The sequence below is a fragment of the Anser anser genome (assembly GCF_964211835.1).
Source record: "Anser anser genome assembly, chromosome: 1".
NCBI classification, from domain to species: domain Eukaryota; kingdom Metazoa; phylum Chordata; class Aves; order Anseriformes; family Anatidae; genus Anser; species Anser anser.
The window spans coordinates 156032174-156044642 of NC_139720.1; the positions used below are offsets into that span (position 1 = coordinate 156032174).

The 12469-nt window shown below is 39.3% G+C and overlaps 1 protein-coding gene across 12 annotated transcripts in view; it reads right to left on the minus strand.

Annotated features, from left to right (window-relative positions):
* The window catches only part of FARP1 (FERM, ARH/RhoGEF and pleckstrin domain protein 1), a 224700-nt gene that overhangs the window by 56932 nt on the left and 155299 nt on the right, over positions 1-12469 (minus strand). For all 12 annotated transcript variants that reach the window (XM_083851708.1, XM_083851718.1, XM_083851715.1 and 9 more), the window contains 5 exons: positions 10966-11063; positions 6180-6294; positions 4869-5016; positions 1972-2067; positions 1310-1473 (listed from right to left, as the gene is read on the minus strand). In XM_083851708.1, the coding sequence (XP_083707834.1) occupies positions 1310-1473; positions 1972-2067; positions 4869-5016; positions 6180-6294; positions 10966-11063 (621 nt within the window). The remainder of the gene's footprint in view (positions 1-1309; positions 1474-1971; positions 2068-4868; positions 5017-6179; positions 6295-10965; positions 11064-12469) is intronic.

A 12469-nucleotide genomic window follows, 5' to 3' on the forward strand; every position in this document is an offset into this window, starting at 1 on the left:
ATGTGGTCTGCATATGATGTCACAGCAACCAGAAAACTATTTGTCACTCTCAATAGAAACTCGTGTAAGATCGTAAGAAAGGAGACCTGGTCATATACACACAGACTGTTACCTTTTTGCATGTTACCTCTTTTTTTTTTTTTTTTTTTTTTTTTTTTTTTTTTTTTTTTTTTGCTGTGGAGGTACCTTACGATGTGATTACGGATCTGATTAAATTCAGTTCTGTTCCCTTTATAGAATACAACATTACTGGGAAGTCACCACAACAGAGAACAAAGTAGGGGTTAAGTTTTACTCTCGTGATCAAATAAACATTACTGAATCCTTTCAAGAGTTAAACATCAGCCTTTCCTCCAACTTGCAACCAAGATGAAAGCTGCTGAAATGTATTTCATAGCTCAGTTGCATCAACTAAATGTACATATATTTTTCTGCAGAGATTTAGGGTGGAACTTGCACTCTCCCCTTCTGCTACATGCCATAAAAATGCAGTGAGAAAGCCCAGCACTTCCTATTGTGCAAAGATATAAACTCCACAGGGAACTGACAGCGGTAAAGGAAACCTCCACCTCAAGAATGTTCAATAGAGGAAAAACCCTTCCTATTCATTACAGGCTTTCAACTAAATTACTGAAAGGTCTGAAAAAGGTAACCACGTGTATGCAGCACAGATCACTGTGAATGCAGGATGTGGGCAAAACCTGTTCTCCAAAACAGGAGGTAAGTAGAATGCACCTACATTTTTCCATTTATTCTGGCAGAAACTTAAAAATTAATAGCTTGTTTACCATAATATAGGTCTTTCTATCTTAATTAATTTACTTTGCCAGCAGGAAACAAAGTGGGAAGAGAGTTAGAATGGCCATATCTACCATGTATTTGTGCAAGGCAGCTACAGTGTACTGACAGTTTATGTCATCAAAGAAGAGGTTTCTGGTTGCTCAGTTTATATCAGCTTCTTAAAGAAGCTGATACATTAGCTTCTATCCTAAAAGCAGAGGGTCTGAAGAGTTGCTAGCTGGTGTTACTTAAGACACATTTTTTTTGTGTAAAACCAGCTGGAACCAATACAGCTCATATCTTACCTCCAGAAAGCTATGTTACAACAGCTACTACAAAACGAATGCAGGCTTTTTTTCCCAGTGTTCTCTGCACTATTCTGGCTGAGAAGATGCAATGGAAAATATAAAGGAACAAACTACAACTTCAAAAAGGGGAGCTGAAAATGATAGGTTTAATCCTTGATCATTATGGATGTGACTTTGAAATGGGGAGGCAACGAAGCTGGAAAGAAGAAAGCAGGTCTCACCTGAACCTAAATGATGAACCTCTAGAAAAAAGAACAGGCTTGGGCTTTGGTTTAGGTTCCTCAAACAGCCTGAAAAAGGCATGATGCTCCACACAGATCTTCCAGAAAGACTTGCAAAAATCTCGACTGGCCATAAGGAATTCCAGAGTGTCCTGGAACGAACTCTGAAAGTTGAGAGAGCATTTGCAATATGAGCAAGCAAGCAAAACACGTTACAGAGATGCTATATTACAAAAAGGGATTTTTCCTGACTCATTGGCTTTCAGGCTTAACAGGCCCTATCCTTCCTCTTTTGAGACATCGCTGGCCTGCCTGGCAATATCACAGCTATTGCTTAAACTTCCTTTTTCTGACAACTATGACAGAGATAAAGCAGGGCTCTTAACAGTAATGTGAAGAGGTGGTTTACATACTGTAACTTAAGAACCCTGATATAATACCAGAGGCACGGTCAGAAGAAGACTCTGACATTCAGTTTACATTTCCTTAGCTGGGACTGCTCACCTGAGATGCCAGTTTGTTGCATGCAGTATCACACCAGCAACGAACAAAAGCAATTAATTTAAAAATTATCTTGAGGTGATAAAAACTTGCTTGATCTGCAAGTAGAAATTCATCAAACAACCTTTTGTCAGCTTCATACATTCCTGACAAGAACTTACATTCACATCAGGTCGTAGTTTGATAAGAAAACGTTTCCTCTTGAAGCTCAGCTTTCGGACCTTAGCCCAGTTGAAGGCATTGATCTTGGTGTGACCCTGCAGAGGACAAAGCCAGAAGAGTTAAAGCATTACAGACCTGAATGGAGAAATCAAAACCACTACAGAAAGTTTGCCATACATTAATCATCTATCACTTCACTTGCAGTTATGGTATTTCTTATCGTTCCTCCTTTGGTAGTGCAAACACCCACAGACATTCTTAACCATAAGCATTTGGTGGTGTGACTGAAGGCAGGAAGTTATGGTTAAATTCCTGCGTATTTATAGGACTAGGTCCACTGACTAGATGTGAAAGTATACAATCCAGTATCGTTCTGCAAAACAAGATAGCCTATTTTGACCTTTCATAGGGAGCAACAAAAGTAAAAGGAAACTAAATAAATTACCTGTTTCTGAAAGCCAGAAAATACTTTTTCAGAAAAAATACACAACAAAAGCTAATTCCAAGCCTGAGAGAAAATTTCTCCTGAATACTAGTAATTCCCAGCCACTGCATCATTAGCCCCATGCTCCAGAATCACAGAATGGTCTGGGTTAGAAGGGACCTTAAAGATCACCTAGTTCAAAGCCCCCTGCCATGGGCAGGGACACCTCCCACCAGACCAGGTTGCCCAAAGCCCCATCCAGCCTGGCCTTGAACACTTCCAGGGATGGGGCATCCACAGCTTCCCTGGGCAGCCTGTGCCAGGGCCTCACCACCCTCATAATTAAGATTATATTTTTTTGTTATGTCTAATCTATATCTACCCTCTTTTAGTTTAAAACCATTACCCCTTTCACTACATGCCCTTGTAAAAAGTTTCTCTCCACCTTTCTTATAAGCCCCTTTTAAGTACTGGAAAGCCGCAACAAGATCTCCCCAGAGCCTTTTCTTCTCCAGGCTGAACAACCCCCAACTCTCTCAGCCTTTCTTTGTTGGAGAGGAGTCTCCACGTTAGAATTGGAGGCATTGTTTTAAAATATTCATTACACCAGTTTGTTCAGCAAAGACTTCAAGACATGTATGCCTACAGCACAGTGCAGACATTTCAAAGAACAGCGACTGGAGGATAGCTAAATGCAGAAACCCATGTTGATTTGGGCACCGTCACCAGACAAACGTAGGAGTAGTGACAGTGTGATGATTTCTGCTAAGTCAATCTGCTGTCTAAGAGTCTGATAACTAACCTCCTTTACAATATTCAGCAGCACCAACACTGATTTCTAAATAAACGTCAGGCTTTAAAGTAAGTCTGTGGGCCTACTGCTTATGCCATTTGTGAGTGAACCTTTATTTTGATCTTATACTGATGTTGTTCTAACGAGGTCTTTATATCTCAATTTCTCTCAGCCATATCCATGACAAACGGATGAGCTTATGGCTCGCACCCTACGAACTGCCTGAATGAAGCCCTAAGCCGAAGGGCCAGGCTCCAATTGCTTGGTCAGAGACCGACCTCAGCTTCCTTCTCAGCTCTCAGTCTTGGAGCTCGATCCAGCAAGATTTCCAAGCTTTTCTGAAAGTTCAGCAAAACCCTCTTGAAAGTCTCGAAGACTTCACGACAAGAGGAGACAACTGAGTTTCAGAGCTGTACAAATCAGGCCTTGGGCCTTCAGGCCAAGGAAGGATCCCAGCTGTCTGCTGGGATCCAGCGAGGCCCACGCTGTTTCGTGTGGATACGTTCTTTCAGCTGTAAGACAGCCTGAATTTATAAAGCTTTGCAACTCATTAATTCAACTGATGAAAATACTGTGGGGGAGCAGGGAAGGGCCTGAACATACAATTATTTGAGTTGTGGGCATTTCTAACAAGATCCTCATGTTCTTATGTTTAAAGCTATGCTCCGGTTTTATAGCTGTACTGTCAACCCATTTAGCTGCTCAGGGTTTTTATTTCTTATTTTTTAATTTAGATCTCAGAGCATTTGGGTCAGACATTTCTGGGTTCATTTGTTGCTTTTTTTTTTTATAGGAGGACTTAAAAGTACTTTTCAAGGTTGGAAACACTGTACTATTTTAACTGATGTCAGTCAAATCAAAACGAGTAGTCTTTTTTGATGCTTATAACAATGGACATTTTAAAGAACAGTTCACTTACTGCTTTTAACACGGTACAGAAAGAGGCATTTAGGATGCTAGTAGACATAAGCTCGTCTAAAGTGAAAGCAGTTTACACCAGCTGACTATCTGTACCTTCACAACTGTAAAAGCCCGATTTGTTATTTACCTAAAAGGCACTGGAGAACAAAAATCCGATTAAACTGTTAATGATAATTCATGAACATGTACTAGGCTGACCAGGGCGTGAGAGGAGAGGAAAGAAATCTAAGGAAAACTGCTTTGGGTCTTTTAGTGAAAGAGGTAGGATTCATGGACTCAGCAAAGGCAGAATGGCTAACAATATTGTAAAAACTTTGAAAATAAATTGAAAAAATAACTACAGAAAGCTTGCATTTACTTCCAACATCTCCTTGTGCTCCGTCTGTTTTATTTGTCCCTGCTTCACAACCATTTAGTATACACCATGCCTGCAAGACCTGCCTGCTCCTTTAAACAGGAGGTGTCAGCATGACCAACTTGCGTATTGAGAGCTGTGGATCAGTTTGCATTTTGAACAGCATATCGTGGTTGAAGATCAAGTTCTAGCCTGTGTGTGTAGACAAGGTAAAAGTCCCTGGAAGATAAGGATCTAGTGAAGCTATAAAAGGTTTAAGGTTATTGTTGGGAAAAAAAAAAAGGAAATTCCTCATTTTTCTCAACCAAATTATTTCCGATATAGTTTAGACCTTGAATTCTTATTGCTGTAAGAGATTTCTCTGCCTTGTAAAGCGCTAAGTCACACACCAAGCAGCTCTAACCTGAAACACCAGAATGCCTGTGTTGGCAACAGCCAGGTTGATTTTTGTCCCTTCCCTGTCCTTGGCTGGATGCAAGCGTATTCCATACATCTCCAGCCGACGGGCAATCTCCAAAAGCTGGAAGTCAGACTCTGCTGGTGTCTGTCCCCTTGAGAAACAAAACAGAAAAGACACACAGATTCTTCACACCTTTTAATAGAGATCAACAGGTCCTCCAGAGAACAAAGAGACATTTTATCACAGAGACTGAAACCTGTCAGGGGTATTACATCTCTATGTTCTTTCTACCTCCACAGACTTTTTATCAGCTAGAACAACAACTTTATCTCAGTATAGACCAGTACAAAAGAAAAATCCACAGATTTTACAGTCTAGAAATTTCCTATTAGAAATTTTGATCACTCCAATTCTGAGACTCAGTTGGATTTAGAGCCATTAACAGAATTCACTCTTACTCTATTTTTTTTCACTGAAACAACATTTCCTAAAAAAAAAAATCAATAAATAGAAGTTTTTACGGATGCTTTTCATTGTAAAAGTGAATGCAATACCAAAATGAAAGTAAAACAGAAGACATGAGTATCTTAACATAAATGTTGGGAACCCATAAGCACTAAATTCCTCAAAACTAAATTGTGCAAAAGTTCTGATTATTACTGCAGTAGAGCTCCCTACCACTCATCTCTAATTCCAGTTAGGTCAAAATGAAACTGTTCAAGTCTTAAAGTGTTTTTGATTTTCAATAGGAAAAAAAAAAAACAACTTTATATGTCTTATTCTTAATTCTTTTTGAATTCTATTTTTTTCCAGGCCTTGGGACACCAAGCATTGTCACCTTGAATGCTGTTCCTCCAAATGCCTAATTCTGCAAGCACTTTGTGCTTTTCCTAAAACTGTCATTAAACCTCTTCTTCATCCATCTCTAAATACAGCATGGAAAGTTGAAAAGACAACATTCAATGTCCTTGAAATCAAAAAGTCTACTGTCACAAGTGTCTGACTGATCAGTCATCATTTGCAATCATACCTGCATGCACAAAATCATCAGTGAATCATTTTGGATGAAATAGACTGTAAAATAATGACATGCTTGAATGAATATCAAAATCAATTGCTCTTTACACATCTTGTTATGATGATGGGATAAAGGCAGTTGTAACCTTCAGGAAATTCACAGGCTTGGACGTTTTTTGAGAAGTAACCTTTAAGAAACCCAGAAGCTCAAATTTCTTTTGTACTTGCAATCTAGCATTTATTTACAGTTAGAATTATGTTAAAAGAAAAGAAGGCTAATAATTTAAAAAGTCTTACATGTGATTACGGTGAAATTCCATGATTTTGTCTTCTAGTGCTTCTTGCTGAGGTATATACTTGTTCTTCGCTAAGTGTTCACGATCTATGTTTTCATCAAAATCCCCAATCTCAGCTATGGAGAATTTTAAGAAAAGTCTATTAAAACACTCAATTAAATGTCAATTATTCAGGCAATCCAAAAAGGTGCAGATAGCTGGGAAGAGGGCAGAGAAGCAATCACAGGTTGCTGTAAGCCGTGCCATGGTTTCATGGCTCAGACTCCCACTATTTTATCTTCCAGGCATTCCTCCCTTCTCATCTATGTGTGTATATCTGAGATGTGAGAAACAGCCCAAGGATTCCTCTGATCCACCACAAGCAGGTAAGCAGATGTTGTATGTCAAATGAAGCCATCATAGTGTTGCCTTGACTTGTGTGCAGGATAAAGTGGAGTGACAGGGAGAACAGCACTAATCCGGCAGAACCCACCCGTCTCTCTTATGCAGGTGGTGCTCAGGTGCCTTGTCACGGAGCAGCCAAGCACAAGTTTCTCTCCATGCCCATGCCCCGTGCTGTAATCTCTGGGGGGAAATCTGAAGAGAATGTTTTATTTACATGTTTGAATGAATGCATAAATTCAGGGGGTTATGAAACACTTGTCTTCCACTAATTTTGCAGCAGTTTGAGACACATTCTGACTCCCTCCTCCTCAAAGTTGCTCCCATCTGCTGCAGTTATTCAATAACGTGTGTGCAACAGTATGTCACACCCACCTTCCATTTTGCAGCCCATTCAGTGAGATTTCCTTTTTTTCAGGGGGTAGCGGGCCAGGCAATCTATGTGTGGGTGCCAGATTACTATCTTGTTGCCTGCTATTCTTGGAATGCTTCTGAAAAATCTTGCTATTAGCCTTTGCACAGAATGAGGTAGCAGCCGCTGTCTGCAGACCTGCTGGAATAATACGAATGATGCTACAACAAAGGCTGCTACCTTAATAATGTTGGTGAAATTAAAACGCAGCTCCCTCAGATTAAACCCAGGCTGCAGTCAGATGTATCATTCTACGGCTAACGTAGGATGTCACAGACCCAAGCTCAGATCCTTGCCCCATCCTCACCTCAGTTCTGCCCGTGTAAATGATCTCTTAAACCAGTTCTGTTCAAAATGAGCCAGTTTAGAGAAAAGAAAAGTTTAAGAAGATGCTTAAAACACTGCAGCTGATTTCTGACAAGTTTGCCTGTTAGCAGATATACCTGCAAATGTGGACGGGGGAGCAATAAACTCATGTAGACAAGGAAGATGAGGACCAAAGCATCTATGAATGACAGAGAAGTAACCTTTCAACCCAAATAGGCTGCAGAGGTCAGAGGTGGAGAAGAGTTGGTAACTGAGATTGCCTGGTTTCATCCCCTTTCCTCATCCCATCTGCATCTTGAGACATGTGGCTACAGACACACCACAGAGAAATTGATCATTCTCTTTCGTAAAATGGTCCCTCTCATCCCCATCTCTGAAACAGCTCTATTCCAATTTTACTTGCCTTCAGTGACTCAAAGTTTTAGGGAACATTTTTAACCCTAACTCAAAAAAGTTACGTTTCTCCTCTTCAATAAGGACATAAGCCTGCCTACATTTGCAACACCTCAAATGGCATGGACCTAGACTCTTTAAAATGCAGTTCACACCTTGCAGATTTCTGTACACAGATGTACTTATACCACCTTCTGTAGGGGTTTCTTTGGAGCCAAGTATACGTATGACTTATTTCACCACTACATGATTTCTATAATGTTCTCTGCACTTGTCAACTGCAAATCCATTATCAAAATTGTCCTCTGGGCTTTCTAATTGCTTCTGATTTTGTTCTCTCTGACCTCATACTCAGCATCTTTTCCTTCATCTCATCCCAAACCTCCTTCTCCATCTGAAATTTCTCTCCAGTAGCACTCCCTCTAGAAAAATAGGGAGTTGTATTTTGAATATTATCAGCCTTGCATATAAGTCGTCTTTAAAATCTTCCTGTGTTTTAGCCAAAGATTGATTCCTGCTGATGCTCCCATTTTCTTATCTTGCAAGTGCTTTACACCACTCTCTGTATTCTGTCTGCATTAGAACTTCTGATGTATCTAATGCTTTATATTTCGGCTCTTTCCCTTTAATCAGTCTGTCTTCTTTACATTCGCCGTATCAAAGTGTCCTCTCAATTCTAACACTTTCTACAATGCTTTTAAGGTGTTTTTAAACAGAATGGTTCAAATAAAAATTTCATTCTGTAATATACATGCTAATTTAACAGAAACCTATTTGCTGTCATATTAGATTTCATAAAACAAAAACCAGGCTATAACATTGGCATAAGCTTGTATACATCATATAAAGGTGCTTGGAATCAGATATCCCCCATGGAAACTGCTAGGAGGCACAGCATTGATAACACATACAATACCTCATCTCCTACATTCTCAATCCTTCCACTTTGATATCATTACTCTTATCAGCTGCCAAGTTTTATTTTTGTTGCAGACAAATATGTAATATTGTTTTAGCTCCTGAATAATAAGCCAGAGAGAAAATAAATACAGAAGACAGCCATGTGGGTAAGACACAGCTACGGACTCTTATCGAAGCAAATTTTCATAGAAAAAATGTTCATGAGACACAAAATGGATGAATAAATGAGACGGTCACAAAGTTCCAGCTCAGGTTTCCAGCAAACACTGTCACACAAAAACGGGGTGGGTAAAAAACATCAAAAAAAAAAGTCTAAGTTGCAGTCAGGAGATGGCAAGGGGAGCAACACCACAGGGGCACCATGAGGCACCACATCTCTCTTCCCAAAGCGTCAGGTCAGATTCTGTGGGTACCTTCTCACCTCTGCATATGAATCTCTTGCCTCTCTCCTTCTGACAAGAGGGAAAAGCTTGTTTTTTTTCAGTACAGAAGTATCTTACCTTACTCTCCAGAAGGAGAGTACTACTTGATTCCTAAAATCACAATTCAGAAATCAATCTGCACATCAAGCTCACGGGTAAAGGGGACAAAGAACTACAACAATTTCAAGAGCACCACGATCATTTCCAAGAATTGAGGAAAATTACTTGATTCAACAGTATAATGCATCTCAGCAGCATAAGAGCAATGGTGGTGATTTTCTTTTTTTTTTTACAACACTTTTGTACACTTTAAAATGAAAGATTCTTGTATGCCTGCATGGCCATGTCCGGGGGGAATGGCCAAGTGTATGATGGAGGAATTTTGGAAAACACTCAGTAAAACTTAATTTTGACTATGCAGGGATGGGAAAGGGAAAGAGAAAGCTTGTAAAGGTGAAAGGACATCCTGGGATTTTATCCTTTTAGGTTGCTGCTTTAGGAAAACAAGCTAGTGGTTGCACTCAGCAGCTCAGGCACCAGAAGTGGAGATGGCTCAGTGAAGAATTTAATTGAGCAATCAAAAAGAGTATGACATGAACTAAGATCTAAGTAGAAGTCATACAGAATGTAACACATACAGAATAGCAGAGTTCAAGAGAGGGTGATCATAAAGCAGCATCTCTATGACAGACATGTGTATTAGGGTATCCTCTCCCCGGCATCTCTTATGTGCACAGACATCAAGTAGGAAGACCCGCCCTCCTAGAATGCAGTGTAACAAATGATACTCAATTTCCCCAAAACGATCAAGACTTTTTTTCCCTGAGATGAGAGAAAGTTAGAATTAGCTTAACCAAGGAAAGAACTACAGCTGGCATGCTGGACACCATAACAGGAAAAACTAAGACACAAAAAGCTTGCTAGCTAAGGATTATATATATATTTTTAAGTCTGCTGCAAAAATATTCAGTTTTCAAATGGTTTGAGGCATACAAAATTTCATAGAGGCTGCTGTACAGCCCTTTATTGCTCCTCAATCACACTGGGCAGTGATGACCATGGCAAACAGAAAACCATGCAATACCTGCCTTTTCAACAGCACTTGATGAAAAACTAACCTAACACTCAGACTAAAACAAAGGATCACAAAATCTATTTATTCATCACAAAAGAACTTCTGAAGACCTTTGTTGACTGCAATTTCAACACAACAGCATTTCACTGGAAATATGCAATACTGAATTGTACAATGAGCATTCAAAACAACGGTCTATTACGACCATCACACATGCTACTAGTGTTTTTTCCTACCCTCTCAATAAAGTATTGAAGTGGAAAGCATACACTGTCTTTCCTTTCTAAAGGCAGTGTTTATTTTGAAGCTAAAAGAAGCTTCCATATGGTAAACAAAGTTAATGTATGACTCCACTGAACACTCTAATTGTGCATACTTCGCAACTAAAAATAAAAGCTTAAAATCTACTTCTTTTTTTCCCCCCTATCAGTTTCCTTGTAGGACTGTGCCTTAGTCTGGCATTCTAAGCATGTTTATTTATTACATTCTCTAGACAGCATACAGATCTCCAGGAATTTGAATGCTCTGCTGACATGATACAAGGTTAAATATAAATAATGATGCAGGAATTCAGGAGAATTCATCCTGTTTGCTATTGCCTGCAAAGTTTGCTTTTAAAAGGATTCACGGCAGACCATCAAACACATGCTTTAAAAATGCAAATCTGGTGTCCAGGAGCTCGTTTTTATTTATGAGAGTAATTTTTCTGTATTTTAATGCTATTATACGGAAATATAATAAATGTCCATATGGCTTAAGCCTGTCTCCTACCAGCTGCTAACAGGTAATGCAGCAAAACACGCCCAACCAATTTATCCTGTTTATCCTCCTGGAAATAAGAAAGAAGCAAACTTACACTGTACTATGTGTGAGATTAAGAGGGCAGTGCTGGTATCATTACACGTTAGCCTTCCCTGTGCCAGGTCCTGCTTCACTTGCAATGCAAATAGGTACCTGCAAAACAAACACGAACAAAGAGTTACACGAAGCAGGAGGGAAAGATGGAAAAGTATCCATTTTTTTCAACAGGTTCCTTTCACTTTTTGGCATCTACAGAAGCGATCTGAATTTCCTAAGTTTAGAGGCTAAATAAAATGTAACAGGTACTGTATTACAGCCATTAGAGTCTTACATGGTCGCTGCTATGCAGAACCATGGTATCTCTCTTTCTCTCTCACCTTTTCTCTCTATTTTAACCAGATCAATGAGATCTGGAAGTGGCAGTGGAAGCAAATGTGACAGCTATTACGTGCTCAGCAACTGCACCACAAGCAGCACAAGATAATGGACCTGCTTGTAAGTACGAAGAAACGCCAGATAAACCGGTGATTTAGAGTTATCGCTAAGTTCTTGTAGAACAGAAGGGGAACTTTAAAGTTTCCACCTTGGCACTCACCTGGAAATGAGGAGCAAGATCTTCATTGTACTACTCTAGCTAGCTCTGATACTTTGCAGCCCCATTACCTGAATCACCACCAGCCATATTTAACATATTCACTTCTAAACAAGCCACGTAGGGCAATTCTGCATCAACAGCCTATGTGCATGGACATCACAGGTCCACAACACTATTTTAGCATTTAAATTCCTTCTAGCTTCTATAGGACTTAAAATATCTTAGTTCCACTCCGTAACAAATGCTTCTCTAGAAAAAAAAATGACCTAATAGTGGGCATTTCCCCTACACTTGGTATGTAACCCAAATTGGACAAGCATCTTAACAAGTCTTCCAATGACCACAGCTCCTGTGGGGAATTCATACTAGGATCTCAACACTTTTTACTAATTTCTGTATTATTTTTTTTTACTAATTTACTGTATTTTAATATATTCAGTGAGAAGCTCTCATTTGAACAGTGAGTTTCTGAATGGGATGAAGGTAATTAAATGAAAACTGCGAACTGAGTTGAGAGTATGGAAGCTAACAGACACCGTACATGAAATAATATAGCAGATCTAAATAACATCCTTTTGAAACCTCCAGACACCTGCCTTGCCATATGAAATTCACCCTAGTTGAAGAATAAAGCACAATAATATTATATTCTCTGTTCTCCAAGTGATGAAGCGGTTCCCTGTGGAAATTCTTTCACATCTTACACGCTGCTGTGTACATACATTCAAGGTCCCTAGCACACACATTTAAAATCTAACCAAAAAAGTCATTAAAATTCAGAGACACGTCTCCAGGCACAGAAAGAGATCACCAAAAATCAATTTACAGCGCACATTCTAAGCAGCTGATATGCAGAATATCTACTCAGAAACAGAATGTTTAATTAGTAACATAACAATGTGAATTTTCATTCATTCCTTTACAATTTTTACTCAGTCTTTCAAGAAAATATTCCTTCTTCCTA